Here is a 24,050-nt window from a genome sequence, read left to right on the forward strand (position 1 = left end):
CAGCTGGCCCAGTGGGCAAGGGGACAGGGTGGCAGGTGTGGTCAGTGAAACCGGAACTGGGTAGGGGCAATCAAGTAGTGCCTCCTGTAGGGACAGCGAGGCCCGCACAGCTGGGGCATAGGCTGCTGGAGAACCTAGGAAGGAAAGGCTGTCATTTGAAGCAGCACTCATTCATCCCTGACTCCTGCTTCATTGATTCACCATCATTCATTCACTGTCACTCATTCATTCCTTTTCTGTCCATTCTTCCATCCACTTCCCATTCATTCATCAGCTTTCATTCATCCCCTCTGCCTTTTGTGAGCATCCACCCTGCCACCTGCCCAGGGGAGGAGTCAGACCCACTCCTTGCCTGCCGTCAAAGGGCTCCTCGTCTGTGGTGAGGTCAGAGGTACAAGAAAGCTCACTGTAGGGGCCTGAGGTGTTTAATACACCCATGGGGTGGGTTCCTGGATCCTTGGCCGGGCCCATGTGTGGGTGACACGTGGCACTGCGAGCTGTGGGGGCTGTATCTGGGCACTGGGCAGGGGGTGCTGTGTCACTGTGGATGTGGCTGCCAGCATTTTATAGGGAAGTACCAGGCCCAATGGGAGCTGCTGGGGACCCTGGGTCCCCAGAGGAAGTGGCAGTGGGGGCCAGCAGGGGCCAGAGGCTGGGGCTGGAGTGTCTCACTGGTGGGGGGACAGCCTGGACCCCTGGGAGCGGCTTGGGAAAGGGAAGCCACTCTAGGCAGACCTCAGAGGACATCCTTTGCTTCCCTTTATCATACAGATGGGAACCCTGAGGCCCAGAGAGGGGAAGGGACCCGCCCAAGGACACACAGCGTGGGAGGGGCCGAGCCAGGAGAAGTCTGGCCTCCTGGGCTCCTCTGGGCACACAACTTCAGCACTGACAATGGCTTCCCCATCTCCCCCAGGCCTGCTCCTGGACCGGTGACCCTGTCTCAGCACAGCATGCCCACCCAGGGCCCAGCCAGAGACCCAGAGCCAGCCTCAGCTTTTCTCGCCCCTCCGCCAGCCCAACTGGGTGATTTTCTGTCCCCAGTGCCTTCTGGCACAGATACCCCCATGCCCAGGGGCCACAGTTTGCTTCCCGGGTCCTGCAGACCCCAGCTCCTCCCTGCTCCTGTTTAGGCTACCACCTCGTTGTCCTCGGGTCCCTGCAGCAGCCGCCAAACCATTTCTGCTTCCACACCACCTGCAGCAGGACAATCTCCCTGCACATGCCAAGAGAAAATCTTCCCACAGCTTCCCATGGCCCCCCGGTGAAGTCCGGGCTCTCCAGCAGGGTGTCCCAGGCTCTTCTTTGTTCCCCTTTTCCACCCTCCCCACTCCTCAAATGCCCATTCTCCCACCCCCATCCCCCACTTCTGAGCCTTTCACATGCTGCCCTCTGCCTGGGATGCTCTTCCCCAACCCCTTTTCCTGGATACTCCATTCTCCTCTAGGTCTCAGCTGAGACTCCACCTCCTCCAGGAAGCCCTCCCTGATCTCTCCAGACTGGTTTAAGCACCAGCTCTCCACTCTTACTGCCTGGTGTTTACAGCCTTGTGTTGCTATTAACAGCTTCTCTGGATCCCTACAGTGCAGGGACAGTTTCATCATTATTCATCACTCTGTCCCCTGTGCCCAGCCCAGGGCCCAGAGTGTGGGCTGAGTAAACATCTGCCCAGTGGATGAATGAATGAATGAATGGATAGACAGCCACGTTTACCTCCTTTGTAGCCAGGCTGTGGCCCCTGCACCACCCAGAAGGGGACATCCTTTATTCTTCTGAACCCCCTGAACTTGAAGGGCTGCCCAGGGCTGACTCATCCAGGCCCAGACCCACCTCAGGCTGAACACAGCAGGGAGGTTGAGACAGTTGCTAGACTGAGTAGTGACATGCCCTGAGGCCAGCCATGTCCCTTGGCCTGTCTAAATCTGTTAACTCTGTAGGAGGAGATGCTCTGTGAGGGTGACAGCTGAGGGGCCCCCTGTCAGCTCCCATCAGCTCCCTCTCCATCCTGCCTCCCATCTCATCTTGCAGGTCTCCACTGAGCTGTCACCTCCTCTGAGAAGCCTCCCTGATTGCTCACCCCCTCATGGAGTTCATCCCAGCCCTGTGTATATTTCCTTTGCGGCTCTTACCGTGATCAGTCACTACCTAATTCATCAGGTTGCTTCTTGGGTCAGTCTGTCTTCCTGATTCTCTGGGGAGCACCATGAGGTCCCAGATAATCTATCCCCTGTACCTCAGCAACCAGCCCAGGGAGGGCACGGAACAAATGTCCCCTAAAGGAAGGAATGAATGAATGGATGGATGAATGGACGAATGGAGAGCAAAGTGGAAAGGCACACAGGCTCTGGGGCCAGGCACACTGGGGTGTGTACCCGTCTCTCTGTTGCTGACAAGCAGAGTGGTCCTGGGCAAGGAGCTGTCTGTGGCTGGGCCTCAGTTTCCCTGTCTGCAATATGGGGAGAATAACAGTAAGTACTTGTGTAGGTGGTGCGCTCAGCCCAGGTCTGGCTCCCAGGAGGCCTCTCAGGGGGTGACCTTGTCCTTGCTCAGAGGGGCAGGGCAGTGCCCAGCGGGATACTGCAATACAGACAGATGGGCGTGGGCCTGGCAGTGGGATCCTGGGGGCTGATGTCGCCAGTTGCTAACTTCTGTCTTCCATAGTTGTCCACAAGCCCTTGGCAGACCTCCCAGTTTTTACTTCCTGCCCTTGAAGGCTGCCTGCAGATCGAGTGATGTTTCCCCACTGAACAGAAAGGAAGACCGAGACCCAGGCATGTGGACAGAGAGCACAGGCTTAACAGAGCCTCTGAGCCAGACCGGGCATCCTGGGAACCACCTAGACCAACGCTCTTGCTGTCCACACGGGGAACTGAGGCGCCCTAGAAGGGCAGAGCCCCACCCAAGGTACCACAGTGAGTCTGGGCTCCAAAGCTGCTGGGTGGGGGCAGGGGGAGCTGCCTTTCCCCTGTGCGCTGTGCCCCCAACGCTGGGCTCCAACGAGGCTGCAGAGCTGTCAGGAGAGATCAGCAGGGCCCTGGCCGATCTCCCCAGATTTAATTAACAGGCCTTTCATCTCTGTCCTGAAGGAATCAGCTCTCTTCTGTCTTCTTAATTAACGTTCATTAAGCAAATCAGAACAACAGGGTTTTTCTCTCTTCTTTCTTCTCCCGGAAGGTTTTAACCCTTAGTAGGTGGGCTTCAGGGAGGGCAGCCTGCTACCTTTGCTGGTAGCCCAAGCAGAAGGCCAGGCCTCTGCAGGAGCCCCCTAGGTCCCCAACGCAGGCACATTCCTCATCAGACACATACACACACACAAACTGGACACACACACACATTGGACACATATACACACACATATCAGACACATGGGACACACACACACACATCAGACCCACACACACATCGGACACATACACACATCAGAGACACACACACATTGGACACACACACACTCACATATCAGACACATGGGACACATACGCACACATCGGACCCACACACACATTGGATACACACACACATCGGACCCACACACACATTGGATACACACACACATCGGACACACACACACATCAGAGACACACACACACATTGGACACACACACATATTGGACACACACACACATATCAGACAGATGGGACATACACACATATGTGACCCACACACACATCAGACATACACACACAGTGCACATACACACACATCAGAGACACACACACACTGGACACACACACATATTGGACACAATACACACATATCAGACACATGGAACACACAAACACATGCACGCACACGCATCAGCTCCTCCTACCACATCATCATCAGGCTGGTCCCCTGGACTCCACTCCCATCTTCCGAAAGGAAACAGGCCTGGGCGATCTGCTGCTCAAGAGCCTTCCCTGGTTCCCCGCTGCGGCTAGGACAATGCGCAGACCCTCACCAAGCCCTGCCAGCTTCATTTCTGTCCCCCTCCCAGGCCCCCTCGTCCGCCTTGCTCCTCCCACTCGCCTCCCACCTCCCCACTTGGAACTTGCAGTTGCTTCTTCAGTTGTACCCTTCCCACTTCCCCTCCGGAGACCCTCTCCTTCCTGAATCAGCTCTCTCTGCCGGTGCTAAGGACAGCTCCCTGAACCCCTGAAGGAAATATTCAGGGGTCCCTGCTCCCGGAGCAATCCCAGACACAGGTGCTCCTGGGGTAGGGCACAGGACCAAAGCCACCTGTCCAGGCACACGCACCAGTGGGTCAAAGCCAGTGTGACGCAAGTGCCACTTACAGACCCTAGGAACTGGTACCAGCAGGGGACCTCACATGACATGGTGGGAGGTACTTAGGTGGCACCAGGGTCCACTGGGGGAAGGGGTGCAGGGGCTGCCACCAGGTGTCAGGGAGAGGGGCTGGAGGTTGGGGATCTGGAGAGGGGCCCCAAAGCTCCAGGCTGCAGGGAAACTGAGGCCATGTAGCCTGTGGCTTCTGTGGGTTTCCAGTCATGTGTGTAAAGAGGGGGCCCCCGGCTTCAGGGGACAGATGTCTTGCCAGGGTGTGGGGCCCTACCAGAAGGTGCCACTCAGAACCTTTCCCTGATGGAGAGCTGTCAGCCCTCACCTAAAGACTGGCTCCCTCAGTTCTCCTGGCTCCTTCCCAGCCCCTTCCGGCAGTGCAGGCGTTTATTGTCCCCTTGTCACTCAGATTTGGGGGGTTATTCTGAGACTTTTTTGTGGGTGCACAGACACCCCTATGCCTGGGGAGTATACTTTGCTCCCTGAATTCTGTAGACCCTCCCTGAACCCCATCCTAGGAGGAGCCGACCACAGGGATAGGAGAGACCCGGTCACATCCTGCCTTGAATGTGTCCCCAACAAACTGCTTCGCTTCCCTGGGCCTCAGTTTCCCCATTTGTACAGCCTGTGCCCTGGATCCAACCATAAAGATGGTTTTTATAGGCCTTTATAGGCCCATCTTATCGCATCCCAGGCCACAGGGAAGCAGGGGACGTTTAGCCACCCCACCCACAGTGGCATCCCTTCTACTCACGCTGTCCGAACACAGCGGTCAGTCTGAGAGGCCAGTGCCCACCGGCTGCCCCATGGAGGCTGAGGGGTCTCAGCAAGGGGGCCCAGGGAGTTTGTCCTCAGCAGTGGGATGGAGGGAGACTGGGCTCTGGCCCTGGGTCTGCCCACTCCCACTGTGTGTTCCTGGGAGTCACCCCTGCTCTGAGCCCCTCCTTCCCCCTCTGGGATCCCCGTAAACCTGGCTGCTCCACACTCAGCTCTGGGGCCCCCGAGCGGCTGGGGAAGGGCTAGAGGGTGTCAGATGGCAGAGCCTCTTAAGAGCTCTCGGGGCTCGAGGCGTGCTCTTGCCACTCACCCAGACAGCAGCCTCCGGAAGGAGCTTTGTCCTTTTTGTCTGATGGAGCTCCGCACCCCCCTCCACGGCGCTGGTCAGCTCCCCTGCCCTGTGCAGCAATGGCCCGGGGTGTCCTAGGCCACCAGGGGCCAGAGAGGGGCCCGTCCCCGTATTGTGGCCAACATCGCCACCTGGTGGTTGGTCCCAGGTGAACTTGAGCAGCTGGACGGTGAGAGCTGGGAGGAGAAGCTGGGAGGAGAAGCTGGGAATGCAGAAGGCACGCGGGTGCTGAGAGACTTCTGCAAATGAGGTCACCAGCCCAGACAGGACGGTCCCTTCAAGGGCTGCTGCTAGGGCTGGGCGAGGTCGGTGAGCGCCCAGCTGATGCCTCTTGAAGGAGCCCTCATCTCTAGCCCAGCCCCTAAAGGATCAGTCTTTGCCGGCCGCGGGGGTCTCATTCATTCCAGAAACGCTCCTGAACACCGCTCAGTGCAGGCCACGGGGACACCAGGCTGGGGCACACGTGGTCCTTGTCCCCCAGGGGCTCACAACCTCCAGCCCCTGCAGACCCTCGCAGGACAAACTGCCACTGCCAAGAGGCCCCCATCGTCTGTCCTCTGTGCCCTGCTCCAGCCTCACCCCACGGGACCAGCTCCCTACTCAACAGGGCAAACACACGCCGAGTTCCCCTACTTGTGCGCGCCTCTGGGCCTTTGCGCGTGCTCCGGCCTGGGACGCCCTTTCCTCTACTCGTCCTTTATAGCTCAGCCTAAATTCTGCCTCTTCTGGGAAGCATCCTCCAACTCCAGGCAGAACGAGCCACCCCACCCTCCTTGCACCCGTTCCAGGCACTCTCTTGTTGCCTGTGTCTTGTTGCAGCGTCCAGATCTATGCATATCACGCCTCTGCCTCACTGACTGTGAGCCCAAGATGGCAGGGGTTCAACAGTGGGTAACAGTACGTCTGCTGAGGCACAAATGACCACTTACAACTCAGTCTTATAAAACAGGTTCAGACAAGCCTTGGAATGTCATCTGGCTATTCCCTTCTTTTCTTTAATTAGAAAAAAGACTTTCTTTCATTCTTTCTCTTTCTTTCTTCCTTTCTTTCTTCCTTCCTCCCTCCATTCCTCCTCCTCCTCCTTTTTCTTCTTCTTCTTCTTTTCCTTTCTTTCTTTCTTTCTTTCCTTTCTTTCTTCCTTCCTCCCTCCCTCCACTCCTCCTCCTCCTTCTTTCTTCTTCTTCTTTTCCTTTCTTTCTTTTCTTTTCTTTTTCTTCCTTTTTTTTTTTTTTTTTTTTTTTTTTTAGACAAAATCTCTCTGTTGCCCAGGCTGGAGTGCAGTGGCGTGATCACAGCTCATTGGAGCCTCCACCTTCCAGGCTCAAGTGATCCTCCCACCTCAGCCTCCTCAGTAACTAGGACTACAGGTGTGCACCACCATGCCTGGCTAATTTTTTGTATTTTTTGTAGAGATAGGATTCCACTATGTTGCCCAGGCTTGTCTTGAACTCCTGGGCTCAAGCAATCCACCAGCCTCGGCTTCCCAAAGTGTTGAGATTACAGGCGTGAGCCACCACTTCTGACCAATCAGACTATTTTTTGATGAACTCTTTTCCTCTCTAACCAGACCATGGGCTCAAAGAGAGCAGGATCTTGTGGGAATTATAGCAATAACAATTTATGGAGCACTCACTCCATGCTGAGCTCTGAGCCAAGCACTTGCCAAATGCGTGTGTATTTCCAACAGGAAGGATTGAACACAGGTCACTAAGTGCTCAGGAGATGGTTGGGAGGACTGGAGGGGCTGACACCTGGGACACCGCAGAACTGACCCACCAGGGAAGCTGCCACCACCTCTGAGGCTGCCACCGCTGTTGGCTCTGAGAACCCACAGCTGTGCCTGCAATCCAGGGGCTGGAAATAAGAGTTAGGAAGACACTGCTCCTGCTACCGCCACCACACAGAGACCTCTCAGCACACGCAGGGCTGGAGAATGGGAAGCAGGTCAGGCTGAAAACCTCCCTTCTCTGTGACCTCACTTGCATCAGAAAAATCCACCAGAAGGGGAGAATATGGCCTCTGCCCACTTCCATCTTCTAAATCTCAAGTGAAAATACCCAGCTGGCAGGACCTATTCTTTTTTTTTTTTTTAGACGGAGTTTTGCTCTTGTTGCCGCTATCTTGGCTCGGCTCACCGCAACCTCTGCCCCCCAGGTTCATGCGATTCTCCTGCCTCAGCCTCCCGAGTAGCTGGGATTACAGGCACGTGCCACCACGCCTGGCTAATTTTGTATTTTCAGTAGAGATGGGGTTTCTCCATGTTGGTCAGGTTGGTCTCGAACTCCCGACCTCAAGTGATCTGCCTGCCTCAGCCTCCCAAAGTGCTGGGATTACAGGCATGAGCCACCGCGCCTGGCCTGGCAGGACCTATTCTACATACAGGACCCTAGCCGCAAAGGCAGCCGGGAAGAATAGCTCTTAGGGTGGCAAGCTGGGCATATCAGGGAGGCATCCAAGAAGGAGTGGGGACCAAGGCTTCATTATCCTCCACAGCCACACAGGTGGTGGAGATAGAATCTGAGCCCAGGTCTGTCCCTGAACACCATGTGACCAATGGCTTCTGTGTCACACAGATTGAATTGAGAAGATAACCAATTAATTCGTCCAAGCAGAGTCCTTGATTGAGAATTAGGGTGGAGGGGGCAGGGTCTGCTTTGCCATGGAGCCTGGGAGGAAGGATGCTGGCCTTCTTGTCCCCATCACCTCCCCCTACTTCACGGTCCTGAGCTCTGGAGGGTCCAGAACAAAGCTGGCCCCGTCTCACAGGTCCATCTGCATGCCCCTGCCACCAATCTTGCTACATGGGTTGCTAAGCCACTTGCCACTGTCCACGAGTTCCTGTGCATTGTTCCCAGGTGTACAAACACTGCCCATTGGGACCACTATCCCCAGGGCCACCCAGAGTTGGCTGGAAGGGCAGTGGCAGTCCATTCTGGTCCCATAACTGCACACTGAGCTGACTTACCTGGGAGCCAGGCTGGGATTTTTTCTTCCTCCACCAGCTGGTCATAGGGAACACCTTCCTCCCAGGCTATAGGTATGAGCCAAGGAGGAAGTATCAGAGTTGGGGGGCAACATGGGGGTCTGTGCCACAGGTTCATGAACTCCCTCACACTATGGACAACCCATCCCTGACCCTGGACCTACTGTTTCCGTTTCATGAAGGCTGGCTGTTGGGTCCGCATCCTTGACTTCGTGGGTCTGACTACATCCAGTTCTTGATGGCAGTACCCGCCATGTGGTCTGTTGATTTCCTTTGATCACCACTCAGCCTCTACAAGAGCCTGGTGGCAGACCAGGATCTGCCTTTTGAGTGGCATAGAGCTCTCTGCGGGGCTGGCATGCCTTGCTCCAGAACCCTGGGGCTCACCATAATTATAATTATGGTTCTTTCCCAGCACAGATTCCACCAGCACCACGGGGCCCGCTAGCACACATGCCTAAGAGGCAGGGCTGTTCATGAATGGCCTGGAGCTGCTGCCCAGCCCTTTCCTACTCTGGGCACATGCAAAGTGAGTAGCCTCACCTGTTCCCTGATAAGTGGGTCTGAGAAGTGTTCCTACATGCAGAATATGCTGCTTCTACGACCTAAAGAGGCCCACCAAGCATTGTGCATCTCGCTGATAGAGACAGCATGACTTTTGCTTTGGAGGGTGTGATGGTTCATTTTACCTGTTCACCCGACAGGCCACGTCGCCCAGATATTTGGCCAAACATGATTCAAGATGTTTCTGTGGAGGTATTTATCAGATCAGATTAATGTCTAAATCAGAACACTTTGAGAGAAGCGGAGGCATAAAGTGGGTGGGCCTCCTCTAATCAGTTGAAGACTTAGTAGGAAAAAGACTGAGCTCCCTGAGGAAAAGGGAATTCTGCCGGCAGGCGGCAATTCTTCAGCAACTTCAGCTCTTTCCCGGGTCTCCAGCCTGCTGGCCTCTCCTGCAGATTTGGGACTTGTTGACTTCCACAATCATGTGAGCCAATTCCTCAAAATAAATCTCTCTCTCAATTTATTTATTTATTTTTACTTATTTATTTATTTTTTTGAGACAGAGAGTTGCTCTGTCACCCAGGCTGGAGTGCAGTGCCACAGTATAGGCCCACTACAACCTCCACCTCCTGGCTTCAAGCGATTCTCCTGCCTCAGCCTCCCTAGTAGCTGGGATTACAGGCATGTGCCGCCACGCCCAGCTAATTTTTGTATTTTTAGTAGAGACAGGGTTTCACCATGTTGGCCAGGCTAGTCTCAAACTCCCGACCTCAAGTGATCCACCTGCTTCGGCCTCCCAAAGTGCTGGGATTACAGGTGTGAGCCACAACGCCCGGCCCTCTCTCAATTTATTTTGTTATTAATTAATTCTTCTCTCCCCATATATACATATACATATATATATACACATATATATACACACACGTATATATTCTCTCTTTCTCTCTCTCTCTCTTTATATATATATATATATATGTATATACAGCCACGCATCATTTGCTGACAGGGATATATTCTAAGAAATGTGTCAGCAGGTGATTCTGTCATTGTGGGAACATCAGAGAACATACTTACACAAACCTAGATGGTGTAGCCTACTGCATACCTAGGCTATATGGTGTAGTCTATTGTTCCTAGGCTACAAACCTCTACAGAATGGCGCTGTACTGAATACTGCAGGCAATTTTAGCACAATGATAAGTATTTGTGCCTCTAAATGTAGAAAAGCTACAGTAAAAATATGTGGGCTGGGCGTGGTAGCTCACACCTGTAATCCCAGCACTTTGGGAGGCCCAAGTGAGTGGATCACTTGAGGTCAGGAGTTTGAGACCAGCCTGGCCAACACAGTGAAACCCCGTCTTGGCCGGGTGCAGTGGCTCACGCCTGTGATCCCAGCACTTTGGGAGGCCGAGGTGGGCAGATCACGAGGTCAGGAGATCGAGACCATCCTGGCTAACATGGTGAAACCCCGTCTCTACTAAAAAAAAAAAAAAAATACAAAAAAATTAGCCGGGCGTGGTGGCGGGTGCCTGTAGTCCCAGCTACTCGGGAGGCTGAGGCAGGAGAATGGTGTGAACCCGGGAGGTGGAGCTTGCAGTGAACCGAGATCGTGCCACTGCACTCCAGCCTGGGCGACAGAGCAAGACTTCGTCTCAAAAAAAAAGAAACCCCGTCTCTACCAAAAATACAAAATTTAGCTGGATGTGATGGCGGCTTTAGTCCCAGCTACTCAGGAGGCTAAGGTGGGGGAATCACTTGAACCTGGGAGGCAGAGGCTGCAGTGAGCCGAGATCGTGCCACTGCACTCCAGCCTGGGCAACAGAGCGAGACTCTATCTCAAAAAAAAAATATGTATATGCTATAAAAGATTAAAAATGGTATACCCATATAGGGCACTTACCATAAATGGAGCTTGCAGGACTGGAAGTTGCTCTGGGGAGTCAGTAAGTGAGTGGTGAGTGATTGTGAAGGCCTAGGATGTTACTGTACACTACTGTAGACTTTATGAACACTGTACACTCAGGCTATATTACATTTATTTAAAAATATAAGGTATTCATGCTACAATGTTATGATGGCCATGACATCACTGGACAATAGGAATTTTTCAGCTCCATTGTAATCTTAGGTGGTCCATAATTGAACAAAACGTCATTATGTAGCATATGACTATATATATAAAGTTAGCACTATTAGCCAATCCCTGCAAACTTCTTTGGGGGATAATCCTGCTGCATCCTTAGCAGGCCCCGAACTTCCCCAGTCAGGCCATGCTGGACTATTCCCTAGTTGCTGGACCTCTGGCCAAGAGAGGAGGTGGGTAAGGACCATCTTATAGGAGAAGGGTAAGGATGGCCTTACAGGCACCTGCCTCACTTGAGGCTCCTGCAAACTCTTCAAGCAGTGGTGGGGTGGTGGGCACTATCTTCTAGAAAAGGGGAGTGGATCCCTTCTTCAGGCCCAGAGTGTTAAAGGAATCTAGAGATTCAAAGTTCTCAGTGAATCTGCCCAGACACCCACCCTAAGTCTCAAGGTCCCACTCCTTCCCTGTCTGGACCCTGACTGTGATCTAGGATGCTTTCCAAGGATGGGAAATCAATCTTCTCTGGAGTTCGGTGCAACTTAACAATCAGATCCTGAGCCTAGTTTTCAGCTCAGTCTGCCCCGTGTGGTTCGTTTGTTTGTTTTTTGAGATGGAGTCTCACTCTGTCACCCAGGCGGGAGTACAGTGGAGCAATCTTGGCTCAGAGCAGCCTCCGCCTCCCAGGTTCAAGTGATTCTCATGCCTCAGCCTCTGGAGTAGCTGGAACTATAGGTGCACGCCACCATGCCCGGCTAATTATTATATTTTTAGTAGAGACAGGGATTCATATGTTGGCCAAGCTGGTCTCAAACTCCTGATCTCAAGTGATCCACCTGCCTGGGCCTCCCAAAGTGCTGAGGTTATAGGCATGAGCCACCACGCCCGGCCAGGTTTTTTTTTTTTTTTTTTTTTAATTGTTGCCAACAAGGGCCTCTGGCTTTCTAAATTTGTTTTGCGTTGGTCCAAGATCACCCTGACCTGGTCATTTTCCCTCTTCAAGGTATCAGTGACATTCAGCAAGGGCCACCCAATCCCACAGTCTCTATAATCACTATTCCTTACTCTCAAGCACCAGAGATTGGATGAACCATTGTCTCCTGAAGGGCGACAGGCTAGTCAGAGACGACACCGGTGGCAGCCAAGAGATCTTCATTGGAGAGGTAGAGGTCAGGTCGCGCGGGAGAGAGAGAAAAGAGAAGAGAAGAGAGAGAGAGAGCTGCTGGTGTGCTGGGTTTTATATCCCTTGGGCCTACGTGGGGCGGGCCCAAGGGAAGGCGAGAGATGCTTCTTTCTGATTGGCCCTCCTTTGGCGGGTTCAGACAGTGCCCGGTCAAGGAGGGGAGAAGAACCCGGAACCGGCGCCATTAAGGTACCCCTGTTGCCTAACATCTCCTTCCACCTGTACCTTGGTCAAGTTCACTGTAGCTAAAAGTCTTATTGCTTGTACTGTTACTGCATGCTGCGAACTACCAATACTTCACCTAGCTCTAGTGATACCAGCCGGGTGTTATTGTAAAAAGTAAAGTAGAAGTTCCTCTTCAAAGAGACTTTCCTCCCCATCTAATTAAGAAAAAATGGTAATTTCTCTTAGAAGCAAAATTTATTCAAAGACCTGTGCTAACATTCTTAAATATCTGCTAGCCGTAATAAAGAAATCAAGGTACTTTATGTTCTTAGCTCCCACAATTTAGCCTAAATATTTGCCCTGGCATATGCTTATACTGGTCCAAGCAGGCATTAGATCATAACCTATTCCACTTATTTAGAAGTGTTTTTACCTTTCTCAGCACTCCACAAATTACTTCCTCCTTCCTTTGTTCTCCTCTGCCTTTGCCTCTTTTAAAAAGTTCTAAGTTACTAGCCAATCAGGACAGATACAGAATGTGAAGTCCCGTTCCAGACAATGGAAACTGGACACAGCAGTAAAGTAGACGTGTCAGGTTATAAATGACCCTGTCTCCTTTGTTCAGTGTACTCTTGTGGCAAAACTGCTGGCGAGTGTACCCTTTCTGCACAAAGTAAAAATAGCCTTGCTGAAGAAATTAAATTTATGTCCAAGTGGTATTTCTTTATGGCACCAAGGAACAAGCATTTCTAACATTATCATGGACACTTTATGACTTTCCTGGACCCTGGGCAGTTTTGCCTTAGCGGGCTCCTTTACTTATTAAAAAATATTAAAAATTCTATTTTACTGAGGGGAGAAGGTTATAGAGAGTTATTGTTTAAGGGGATAGAGTTTCAGTTTTGCAAGATAAAAAGTTCTGGAGGCCGTGTGCAGTGGCTCGCGTCTGTAATCTCAGCACTTTGCGAGGCTGAGGCAGGAGGATCACTTGAGGTCAGGAGTTCAAGACCAGCCTGGCCAACATAGTGAAACCCCGTCTCTAAAATAAAAAAATTAGCTTGGCATGGTGGCAGGCGCCTGTAATCCCAGCTACTAGGGAGGCTGAGGCAGGAGAATTGCTTGAACCTGGGAGGCAGAGGTTGCAGTGAGCCAAGATGGAACCACTGCACTCTAGCCTAGGTGACAGAGCAAGACTCCATCTCAAAAAAAAAAAAAAAAAGGTCTGGAGATGGATGGCGGTGATGGTTGCACAACAATGTGAATGTGCTTAATATTATTTAATTGTAACTTAAAAGTGGTTAAGATAGTAAATTTTATAAATATGTTATATGTATTTTACCACAATTAAAATTTTTTTTTTTTTTTTTTTGAGACAGGGCCTCCCTCTGTCACCCAGGCTGGAGTGCAGTGGCGTGATCTTGACTCACTGCAACCTTCGCCCCCTGGGCTCAGGCAATTCTCCCACCTCGGCCTCCCAAGCAGCTGGGACCATAGGCGTGTGCCACCGTGCCGGGGTGATTTTTTGTATTTTTAGTAGAGACGAGGTCCCACCATGTTGCCCAGCCTGGCCTCAAACTCCTGAGCTCCAGCGATCTAGCCACCTCAGCCTCCCGATATGCTGGGATTACAGGTATGAGACACCGTGCCTGGCACTAACATTTTTAAAAATTATATTTAACAACTACATTGATCTAAAGATGGGTATATTAATATCATATGTTAAAACATGTTCTTCAGCCTAAAAGTTCATTTTTTTCTTCTGACTTTAAATATATTAGAACAGTTTTTGTGGGTTCCTAGAATTCCTGTGGGCCACCATGTTTCCTGTGCCTGATAGATGAATTTGCTTGGGATGGGTGCACAGCCCAGCTCAGGGTAGCTGCGTGGACCACCAAGAGTCTGCTGCAATCATGTTCTTGACCATAAGAGAAAACTTTAACGAAGAAGCTTCCATAACACCATCAAAAAAACAATTTGGAATTACATTAAATTGATATTTTAACTTGGGGAGAATTTGTATATTTAAGCAGTTGGAAATCCGTGAATATAGATGCTGGTCTCTTCAGGTTTTCTGTCTCTCAGTAGCGTTTTATAATTTGGTTCATTTGTATCTTGCACATTTCATACCAGATTTATTATTAGGTGTTCTACCATTTCCTACATCAGTTTATTGTTTGTTTGTTGTTGGCATCAGTTTTTTGTTTGTTTGTTTTGTTTTTGTTTTGTTTTTTTTAAAACAGGGTCTTGCTCTATTGCATAGGCTGGAGTGCATTTGCGTGACCTCAGCTCACTGCAACCTCTGCCTCTTGGTTTCAAGTGATTCTTGTGCCTCAGCCTTCCAAGTAGCTGGGATTACAGGTGTGCCACAATGCCTGGCTAATTTTTGTATTTTTAGTGGAGACGGGGTTTCACCATATTGCCCAGGCTGGTCTTGAACTCCTAACCTCAGGTGATCCGCCTGCCTCAGCCTCCCGAAGTGCTGGGATTACAGGCGTGAGCCACCGCACCCAGCCAGAAAATGCCTATTGCTGGCATTAGTTTTCGTACTCTATCCTGTAGTCAGCCATCTTACGGAGCTCTTATTAATTTTAATAGTCTTAGTAGAGTCTTTTAGATTTTCTAGATGTATGTTCAGGTAAACAGAAGATATAAATATTTATATCTTTTAAGTTTTTTGTCTTATTGCATTAGCTAGAACTTCCAAAATAACCTTAGGTACCAGTGGTGATATCATATACTAACTCTACTTAGATACAGTTCTGAAATCTCTAACTTATTCCATGGGTCTATTCTGTAGTCCTTTCCAGAACCGTATTGTTTTAATCATGTGTAAATAACTGGTAGTGAACCAGCCCACTACAGTTCATCTTGCTTCCAAAAATTTTCTTTTTCTTTCTTTCTCTTCTCTTTCTTTCTTTCTTTCTTTCTTTCTTTCTTTCTTTCTTTCTTTCTCTCTCTCTCTTTCTTCTTTCTTTTTTTTTTTTTTTTATGGAGTTTCTCTCTTGTTGCCCAGGCCGGAGTGCAACAGCATGATCTCAGCTCACTGCAACTTCTGCCTCCCAGGTTCAAACAATTCTCCTGCCTCAGCCTCCTGAGTAGCTGGGATTACAGGCACACACCACCACACCCAGCTAATTTTTGTATTTTTAGTAGAGACGGGGTTTCTGGCCAGGCTGGTCTCGAACTCCTGACCTCAGGTGATCTGCCTTCCTCAGCTTCCCAAAATGCTGGGATTATAGGCGTGAGCCACTGCGCCAGGCCAGGAAATTTATTTCTATTTTCCTTAGAGTTCGTCTGGGAATGGCTGCCTTTTTTTTTTTTTTTTTTTTTTTCCGAGACAGGGTCTGACTCTGTTGGCCAGGCTGGAGTGCAATGGCACGATCACAGCCCACTGCAGCCTAACCTCCCGGGCTCAAAGGATCCTTCCACCTCAGCCTCCCAGGTAGCTGGGACTACAGGCTTGTGCCATGACGCCGGGCTAATTTTTGTATTTTTTTGTAGAGATAGGGTCTCACAATTTTGCCCAGGTTGGTCTCGAACTCCTGGCCTCAAGTTATCCTCCCACCTCCACCTCCCAAAGTGCTAGGATTACAGGCGTGAGCCACCGCGCACGGCCTGGCTGCTAAATTTTATCTAATGACTTCTCTCCCTCGACTTGCTAATGTTAATGAATGGGAAGTAAAGGGGGCATTTATGGGAGTTGGGGCAGAAGACAAGGAAGCCCTCTCTGAGGTGACATTTGTGATAAGACCAGGTACCCTTGTCACAAATATCAGGTTAGAATCTCTTTGCTGTGGGGACAGAGCGCAGCCGGCAGCAGGAGTGCTTTTCAGGGTTAAGGGCGACAGGAGCTGTGCGGAGCCATCTCACAACCCTGTCCAGGGCACACTTTATTTAGCTAGGAGGAGATGCGCAAACGGTAGCGATCAGGTAGAGATCCTCGTGTCCCCTTTCATCTCAGGACTCCAAGGCACTGGTGAGCAGTTTCTATTTAATGAGCAGCCATTGAAGCCTCCCAATGGCGAGAATGAGCCTGCATCTTTACCGACCCCACTCCACAGACGAGGAAACTGAGGCTCAAAGAGGCCCGGGTCGCCTCTGGGGCGGACTCCCGAGCCGCGCACTGCCGGGCACGTCCAGCAGGTGGGAGTGGGCACGCGGGGATGGCGCGGTCCCTGGTATTTTTAGTGGGGTGGGGCCGCCGCCGCCCGCCCCTCCCTCCAGCCTCCCCGCCCCGCCGGGGAAGGCGGGTCCTGGCGGCCAGCGCGCGATCCGCGCCCACCCGAGCCGAGCGGGGCCAGCAGAGCGCGCGGCGTCGGTGCCCTTGACCATGGCGGCGGCTGCGCTCCTGCTGGGGCTGGCGCTGCTGGCACCGCGGGCGTTTGGCGCGGGCATGGGCGCATGCTATGACGGCGCTGGGCGCCCGCAGCGCTGCCTGCCGGTGTTCGAGAACGCGGCGTTTGGCCGGCTCGCCCAGGCCTCGCACACGTGCGGCAGCCCGCCCGAGGACTTCTGTCCCCACGTGGGCGCCGCGGGCGCGGGGGCTCAGTGCCAGCGCTGCGACGCCGCCGACCCCCAGCGCCACCACAACGCTTCCTACCTCACCGACTTCCACAGCCAGGACGAGAGCACCTGGTGGCAGAGCCCGTCCATGGCCTTCGGCGTGCAGTACCCCACCTCGGTCAACATCACCCTCCGCCTGGGTAAGCGCGGGCTGGGGGCACCGCCACCGCACCCCCTGTCCCCACTCTACTGGGGGTCTGAGGCTGAGGCCTGAGCTACTGTGCGCCCAGGTTGGGCTGCAGGACCCAGATATGGTGTTGGATGGGGGCGCTCAGAAATAGGAATTAGGCTGGGTGCGGTGGCTCACTCCTGAAATCCCAGCACTTTGGGAGGCCGAGGCGGGCGGATCACCCGAGGTCAGGAGTTCGAGACCAGCCTGGGCCACGTAGTGAGATCCCATCTTTACAAAAAATACAGAAAAATAGGCCAGGCGCTGTGGCTCACGTCTGTAATCCCAGCACTTTGGGAGGCCGAGGCGGGCGGATCACCTGAGGTCAGGAGTTCGAGACCAGCCTGGCCAACATGGTGAAAACCCGTCTCTACTAAAAATAGAAAAATTAGCCGGGCGTGGTGGTACGTGCCTGTAGTTCCAGCTACTCAGGAGGCTGGGGCAAGAGAATCACTTGAACCCGGGAGGCGGAGGTTGCTGTGAGCCGAGATTGCACCACCGTACTCCAGCCTGGGCAACAGAGCTAATTCCGTCTCAAAAAAAAAAAAAAAAAAAAGTTGGGCGTGGTGGTGCACACCTATGGTCCCAGTTACTCAAGAGGCTGAGGCAGGAGGATCACTTAAGACTGGGAGGTTGAGGCTGCAGTGAGCTATAATCGTGTCACTGCGCTACAGCCTGGGCTACAGACTGAGACCCTATCTCTTAATAAAAAGAAAGAATGAAAAAAAGAAGAAAAAAAACAGGACCTGTACCCCTAGATAGCCAGAAGGATAGACTGAGGGGTGCCCTGTGGGGCGGGAGAGGCAGGGAGTCCCTTGCTGAGCTTTGGTTCTAGATTGCAGTTATAATCCCCTGTAATGGTTTTCCACCCTAGACCGGAACTGTTGGGGAGGTGACACACCAAGGACTGAATTGGTCACCCTCTAGGACAGGGGCTCCTGATCTTGGGTCTTCTGGTCGACTTCAGGTACTCAGTGGACCCCTGAAGCTGCCTGCAGTCCTTGGGTGGGTTCTGGAAGATAGAAGCTGTGACGTTCATCACTGCACAGGCAAAGTTTAACCCTCTGGGGAGGAGGACTAAGTTTCTTCGTGCTGCTGGGCAGCTGCGCCCAGTGGCGTGGCCTCTCCGTCCTGCTCATGACTTGCCGAGGTGCAGGAGCCCTTAGATCTCCAGGAATCAGAATCTGGAGTCTGGACCCAGCCCTGGTTCTCAGCCCCTGCCCCCACTGCAGGGAGCTGGAATGCTCTCTCCTCCCTCCGAGTTCAGCCCGATTCCCATGTCCTCTGTGGCCGGGTATGCGCTGTCTTTCCTGTTGCAGCCTCCGCTGCCCTTTCAGGAGGGGCTGGTATCACTAGTTAGACTCCCTTATCTTCGAGGTCAGCCTCCCAAAGCTTTGAAAACTCAAATTATTTTTATAACTCATTTTGGCTGCTAAACCTGACCTGAGGCTATTTATAAGCTACGTTTATCCTAGTGAGAATGAATATTCATTCGCTTTGCTACTGAAATCTCATTTGAGTACAGCCGGCAGCCCCAGACCCCACTGGGGGTATTAGCACAATATATGGCATAAGGCCTGCATCGTCTTTCTAAAAGCTGAAAAATTCTCAATTCCCAAACACATCTGGAGCCTAGGAGTTTGGATTAGGGATGATGGGACTGTATCCCATGTTTCAGATGAGAAAATTGAGGCTCAGAGGTGGTTCTGCCCAAAGGCACACAGCTGCTAAGTGAGCATCTGAGCGTGGACATCCGTGGACATCAGAGGTCAGAGCATAAACTCTTTGATGTGAGTTCCGCCACCCATCAACTGAGTCAGCTCCACCTCAGCCTGGTGACAGTGTCCTGGGGAGGGCTGGGAAGTGACATTGGAGTGGGGTGGGGGGAGGACCGTGAGCCCCCTCTCCAGAGCACGCAGGTACTGGCTGCCGCCTCAGAAACTCCCTTCTTCTGGGGCCACGTCACCTTCTCTCGGCCTATCTGGATCACTAGGTGGGGCTTCTGGATGGGACAAGGGGGAGGGGACAGGAAGCCAGTGGGGAGGGGGGAGGCTGGGGGAGCTGTCTGCATGGAGCTGGCAGGACCCCAAGGCCACAGGGGAAGGAATCTGGGACAGAGTGGGGAGTTGCGGGGGAGACACAGTGCTCCATGGCAAAGGGTATCACATGTGTCCTGGGAACCCAGGGGCCAAGGAAAGAGCTCAGCCCAGGCACAAACAAGGTGGGAGGAAGTTGGGAGAAATGGCCAAGTTTTTGGATTTGAGGTAGTTCCTGTTTACTGAGCATCTACCGTGTGCCAGGCCCTGTGCTGATCTGTGCACCCTCGTTGAACTCTGCCTAGAACCTTAGAAGCAGAGTGGTTCTGATACTTCTAAAAGCAAGGAAACTGAGAGCCTCCACACTGTGAATGTGGAGAGCGAGGACACACACACACACACACACACTCACTCCCTGCTGTGTCTTATCCCGGTGAACATTCTTCCTGTTTTGTCGCCGAAAACCAGGTATATAGGAGAGAGTCCACAAGTGTGAGTGACAGGGTCACCTCCTCTGTCTTGTGCTCTGGAGCCAGCCCAGCATTCTCTTTTGCCTGCTCTGGGAGGCAGAATAGGGTAGAAATCACGAAAGGGGGCTTTGGACTTAGGCCCAGCAGAGCCACTCACTGGGCAAGCGGAGTCCCCTCTCTCAGCCTCAGTTTCCTCACCTGTACCGTAAGGATAAGAGTCGCCACCTCCTGAGCAGCTGTTCGGGTTCATGAGCCCGGGTCGGAGCCATGGCAGTCCTTGTGTGTGACCAGCGTGGCTGCTGAGACAGCTCAGGGCTGAGGCTCCCCTGCGGGTGGGCTCCCCTGTAGGGATTGAGAAATGCTCGTCCCGGCCACCCTGCCTCCTCAAAGACATCCTGACGCTGATCTCTGTTTACACACAAGGGGCGCTGGGGGCCCAGCGCAGCCCCAGATTTGGCCTCTTTTTGGTTTCCTATGACTTCGGTTTGCTCCAGGCTAAGCCATAGCTTGCATAATAGCGGGGGAAGGAGAGGCCTGGGATTGTCGGTGTCCCCTGTGGAGGCCGTCTGACGACCCCTCCTCCTGGTCCTTAGGCCACCTCTGCTGGCTCTGTCCCCCCTACTACTGCTTCTCCTTGAAGGCTCATGGGAGGGGAGAGTGGGCGGCCAGCTCTGGCCCAGGGTCTCCTAGAGGGAATGGGGTGAGGGGCAGGGAAGGAGATGGAGGTCGCCGCATTCCCAGCCCCCCGTGGCTCCTGGACATCTGTTCCAGATCCTCCCGTCGTCTCTGAGCTGAGCCTTCCTGTCTGGGATGAAAGGCAGCAGTGGGGTCTGGCAGCCCCAGCCCGCCACCAAGGCCCAGCGAGGCCACTGGGCTGGGGCCTGGGAGTCAGTGGGGTGTGGGGGGAGTGGACAGTGACAGGGGTACAGACCATTCCAGGGCTGTCACCATGTGCCAAGGACTCGCCCAGGCGGCATCCCAAACCGGCATGCTTTGTTCTTTTACAGACAGCAAAACTGAGGTGCTGAGGGTGAGATCAGTTGCTTAGGGTCGCACAACTCAATAAATAGTGGCCCCCAGGACCCTCCCCCTAACTGCTGCACTTGGGAATGAAGAGGGTCCGAGCTAGGCTGGTCCACGTGCTTCAAGCCTCGGTCCTGGGAGGAACACTGTGGGCTGTGGCTTTCGGTGGGCTGGGGGAGTCTCCTCCCCACTTGCACTTGGATCGCTGAGAATCTCCTGGAACCACAGAAAGACCTGAGTCCCAAGCGGATGAGTTCTCCCCTCCCTCCCCCGCAGGTCCCGATGCCCCTGCGTGGAGTTGATTTCTTCTTGCTTTCATTTAGCCGTTTGCTTGGTGGTCACCCAGCCTTGGCTCACTGGCCACAGGATGCAGCTGTGAACAGGGCCATGTGCAGCCCCTGTTCTGGGGGGCTCGGGGCCTGCCAGGAGGCAGCCTGTACTGAGCAGTGCTGAGAACGAGGATGTATGCTCTGAGAACATGCACTGGGGCGCACGAGCCTCATCTCTAGGGTCAGGAAGGGTCTCGCTGAGACCTGAAGGATGGTAGGAGCTGACCAAAAAGGATGTTCCAGGCCGAGGGGACAGCTCCAGGAGGCAGAGGCAGCTCTGTGTGTTCTTCGACCCGCCGGGCCTGGATGGCCTGAGTGCAGACACCGAGAAGACGCTGGGGTCTGGCCAGCCACAGCGAGGAGCCGGGTCCCAGGGGGCTGGACATGAGGGGGACCCTGTGGCCCCTGAGGGGTCCTGGAGCCAGCTGGGTCTCCTGAGCCTTGGCTCCGTTCTGTCTTCCTGTCGAGTGGGCGGCTGCATTTGCCTTGGCCTGGGCCACTGCTGGGGGCCAAGTCCTCCCTCCTGCTCCCTGGGGGTTCTGGCTGGAACGCTGGGCCCCGAGCAGGGCAGGGGGTCAAGGCAGCGGCTGGTTAGCCTCCATCCACCCACAGAACTGCCCTCCGGGCCCCTGGGCCCAGCTGGCCTTGGCCACCTCTTTCTCTCTGGGCCTCCCAGGACTAATCCAGGAGATGCAGGGCTAGGAAGTCGCAAAGCGCAGGATGGGTGTAAGCAGCCTCCCATGGCCTCTGCATCATCCCTGTCCACTTCCCACACTGCCCTTCAGCAAGGCCTTGGCTGGGCCGAGGCACTCCGTCTCCTCCAGCAACTTACATGGGCTGTGGCTTCGGCCCAGGGCACTTCTCCTCCCACCTTCAGCCTAACTCACGTCTTGTTCATCCACAAAACCATTGCATGTCTGCCGACCCCTGTGCTGAGCCCTGGGGATGTCTGTCTGCCCCACTCAGCTTAGAGGTGCCTCCTCTGGAAAGCCCCTCACCCCTCCAAGGTTGGGCAGAGGGCCTGTCCTTGCATCCTTGCAGCCCCTAATCCTCCTTCCACCAGAGTCTGGATTACGCTGCGTGAGGGCTCGGTTTGTTTATGTCCACCCCTATCTCTGAGCTGCCAGAGGGAATGCCTGTTTTCACATCTGTGCCCCAGTGCCCAGCCTGCATTTGCCCACTGCACAGGGTGCTGGGTAAAGGTTGGTCAGGCGAATGAATGGAAGAGCAGCTCAAATTTCATTGAGGCTGGGTGAGGCTCACACCTGTAATCCCAGCACTTTGGGAGGTAGAGACGGGAAGATCACTTTAACCAGAAGTTCAGGGTCAGCCTGGGCAACAAAGTGAGACCCTGTCTTTACAAAAATAAAAACAGAAATGAAAAAATTAGCCGGGCGTGGGGACAAGTGCCTGTAGTCCCAGCTACTTGGAAGGCTGAGGTGGGAGGATCGCTGGAGCCTGGGAGTTCGAGGCTGCAGTGATCACACCACTGCACTCCAGTCTGGGCAACAGAGTGAGACCCTGTCTCAGAAAAAAGAAAAATGTAGTTGAACAAATGCTTCATGCCTGGGACTGTTCCAAGTGCTTCTAAGGCATTTGCTCATTTAGCCCTGTTATTGTTATGCCTATTTTGCAAATGGGGAAACCGAGGCACTACATTGCAGTCACTTACCCAGTGAACCTGAGGGAGTTCAGGTATTTTGCCCAAGGCCACAGAGCCAGGAATTGGTGGGGCTGGGCTGTGAACCCCAGGGTTGCAAGATTGCACTGTGTTTCCTCGCTGAGAGCAAGGGAGTGAGGAATTCATGGATGAAGGGCCCCCAGCCTTGCAGGTGCCTCCCGTACTCCTACGCCACGGTGTTCACAGCAGCGCGGCCGTCCTCCCAGCCCAGCCCTGCCCTGCCCTGCTCTCCCTTACCCAGGCTGCAGCTGCTTGGTCTACCTCCCTTCCCTGCGGCCCCTTGTCCCTGGGCAAGCCCTCCCAGCAGCCATGCCCTTCCCCAGCTCATGCCCTTGCTTCGCTTATTTGAATCATACTCGACGTCCAGGACTCCACCTGCACCCCTCGCCCTGACTCGGTCTCCACCTGAGCCCTCGACTGGGTAATTTGAGCAGCCGCCTCGACACCAACCACTCTGGATGTCATGCAAGGGCCCCCGTGTGCAAAGGCTATGCAAGGGCCCCTGTGTGCATAGCAGCATTTTCTTTTCTTTTTTATTTTTTTGAGACGGAGACTCGCTCCACCGCCCAGGCTGGAGGGCAATGGTGCGATCTCGGCTCACTGCAACCTCCACCTCCCAGGGTCAAGCGATTCTCCTGCCTCAGCCTCCCGAGTAGCTGGGATTACAGGTTCCTGCCACCACACCCGGCTAATTTTTTGTATTTTTTTGTAGTGACGGGGTTTCACCATGTTGGCCAGACTGGTCTCGAACTCCTGACCTCAGGTGATCTGCCCGCCTCTGTGTCCCAAAGTGCTGGGATTACAGGCGCTGTAATCTGGCCCATAACAGCATATATGGGCACCTGGCCCATAACAGCATTTCCACAATAGCCAAAGGCAAGGCAGCCTAAGTGTCTACCAAGGGGTGAATGATGAGCAAGAGCAAATGTGGTCCATCCATCCAGTAGAATATTACTCAGCCCTGAAAAGGAAGGAGATTCTCACGCAGCCACAGTATAGAGGAACCCTGAGGACATTATGCTAAGGGAAAGAAGCCAGTCAAAAAAGAACAAATACTGTAGGGTTCCACTGATATGAGAGGCACCCTGGGATAGTCAAATCCACAGAGACAGAAGGTAGAATGCTGGTTGCCAGGGCTGGGGGAGGGGCAATGGAGAGTGACTGTTTCATGGGGACAGAGTTTCAATATGGGAAGATGAAAGAGTTCTGGAGATGGATGGTGGTGAAGGTTGCACAACAATGTGAGCTGTGCAAATGGCTAAGATGGTAAATGTCATGTTATGCATATTTCCCCACAATAAAAGAAGGTTTGGGGAAAAGTACATGTCGGCCCTGTGGGAAGGCAGCTTGGCGACATGGTTGAAGATCCACAAGAATATTCCTGGCCTTTGGCAAAGGAATCCTACTTCTGGGAATTCAAATAAGGGAAGGGTCCTAATGCATGAAAACATTCATC

At 53.2% G+C, this 24,050-nt stretch overlaps 1 protein-coding gene across 1 annotated transcript in view; it reads left to right on the top strand.

Moving 5' to 3' along the window:
• Positions 1-16,618: 16,618 nt before the first annotated feature.
• LAMC3 (laminin subunit gamma 3) overlaps positions 16,619-24,050 on the top strand; it is an 81,769-nt gene continuing 74,337 nt past the window's right edge. Inside the window, exon 1 of the mRNA XM_030818053.1 lies at positions 16,619-17,026. Within this exon, the coding sequence (XP_030673913.1) occupies positions 16,654-17,026 (373 nt within the window). The 5' untranslated portion in view covers positions 16,619-16,653. The remainder of the gene's footprint in view (positions 17,027-24,050) is intronic.

Source organism: Nomascus leucogenys, chromosome 8 (genome assembly GCF_006542625.1).
Source record: "Nomascus leucogenys isolate Asia chromosome 8, Asia_NLE_v1, whole genome shotgun sequence".
NCBI lineage: Eukaryota > Metazoa > Chordata > Mammalia > Primates > Hylobatidae > Nomascus > Nomascus leucogenys.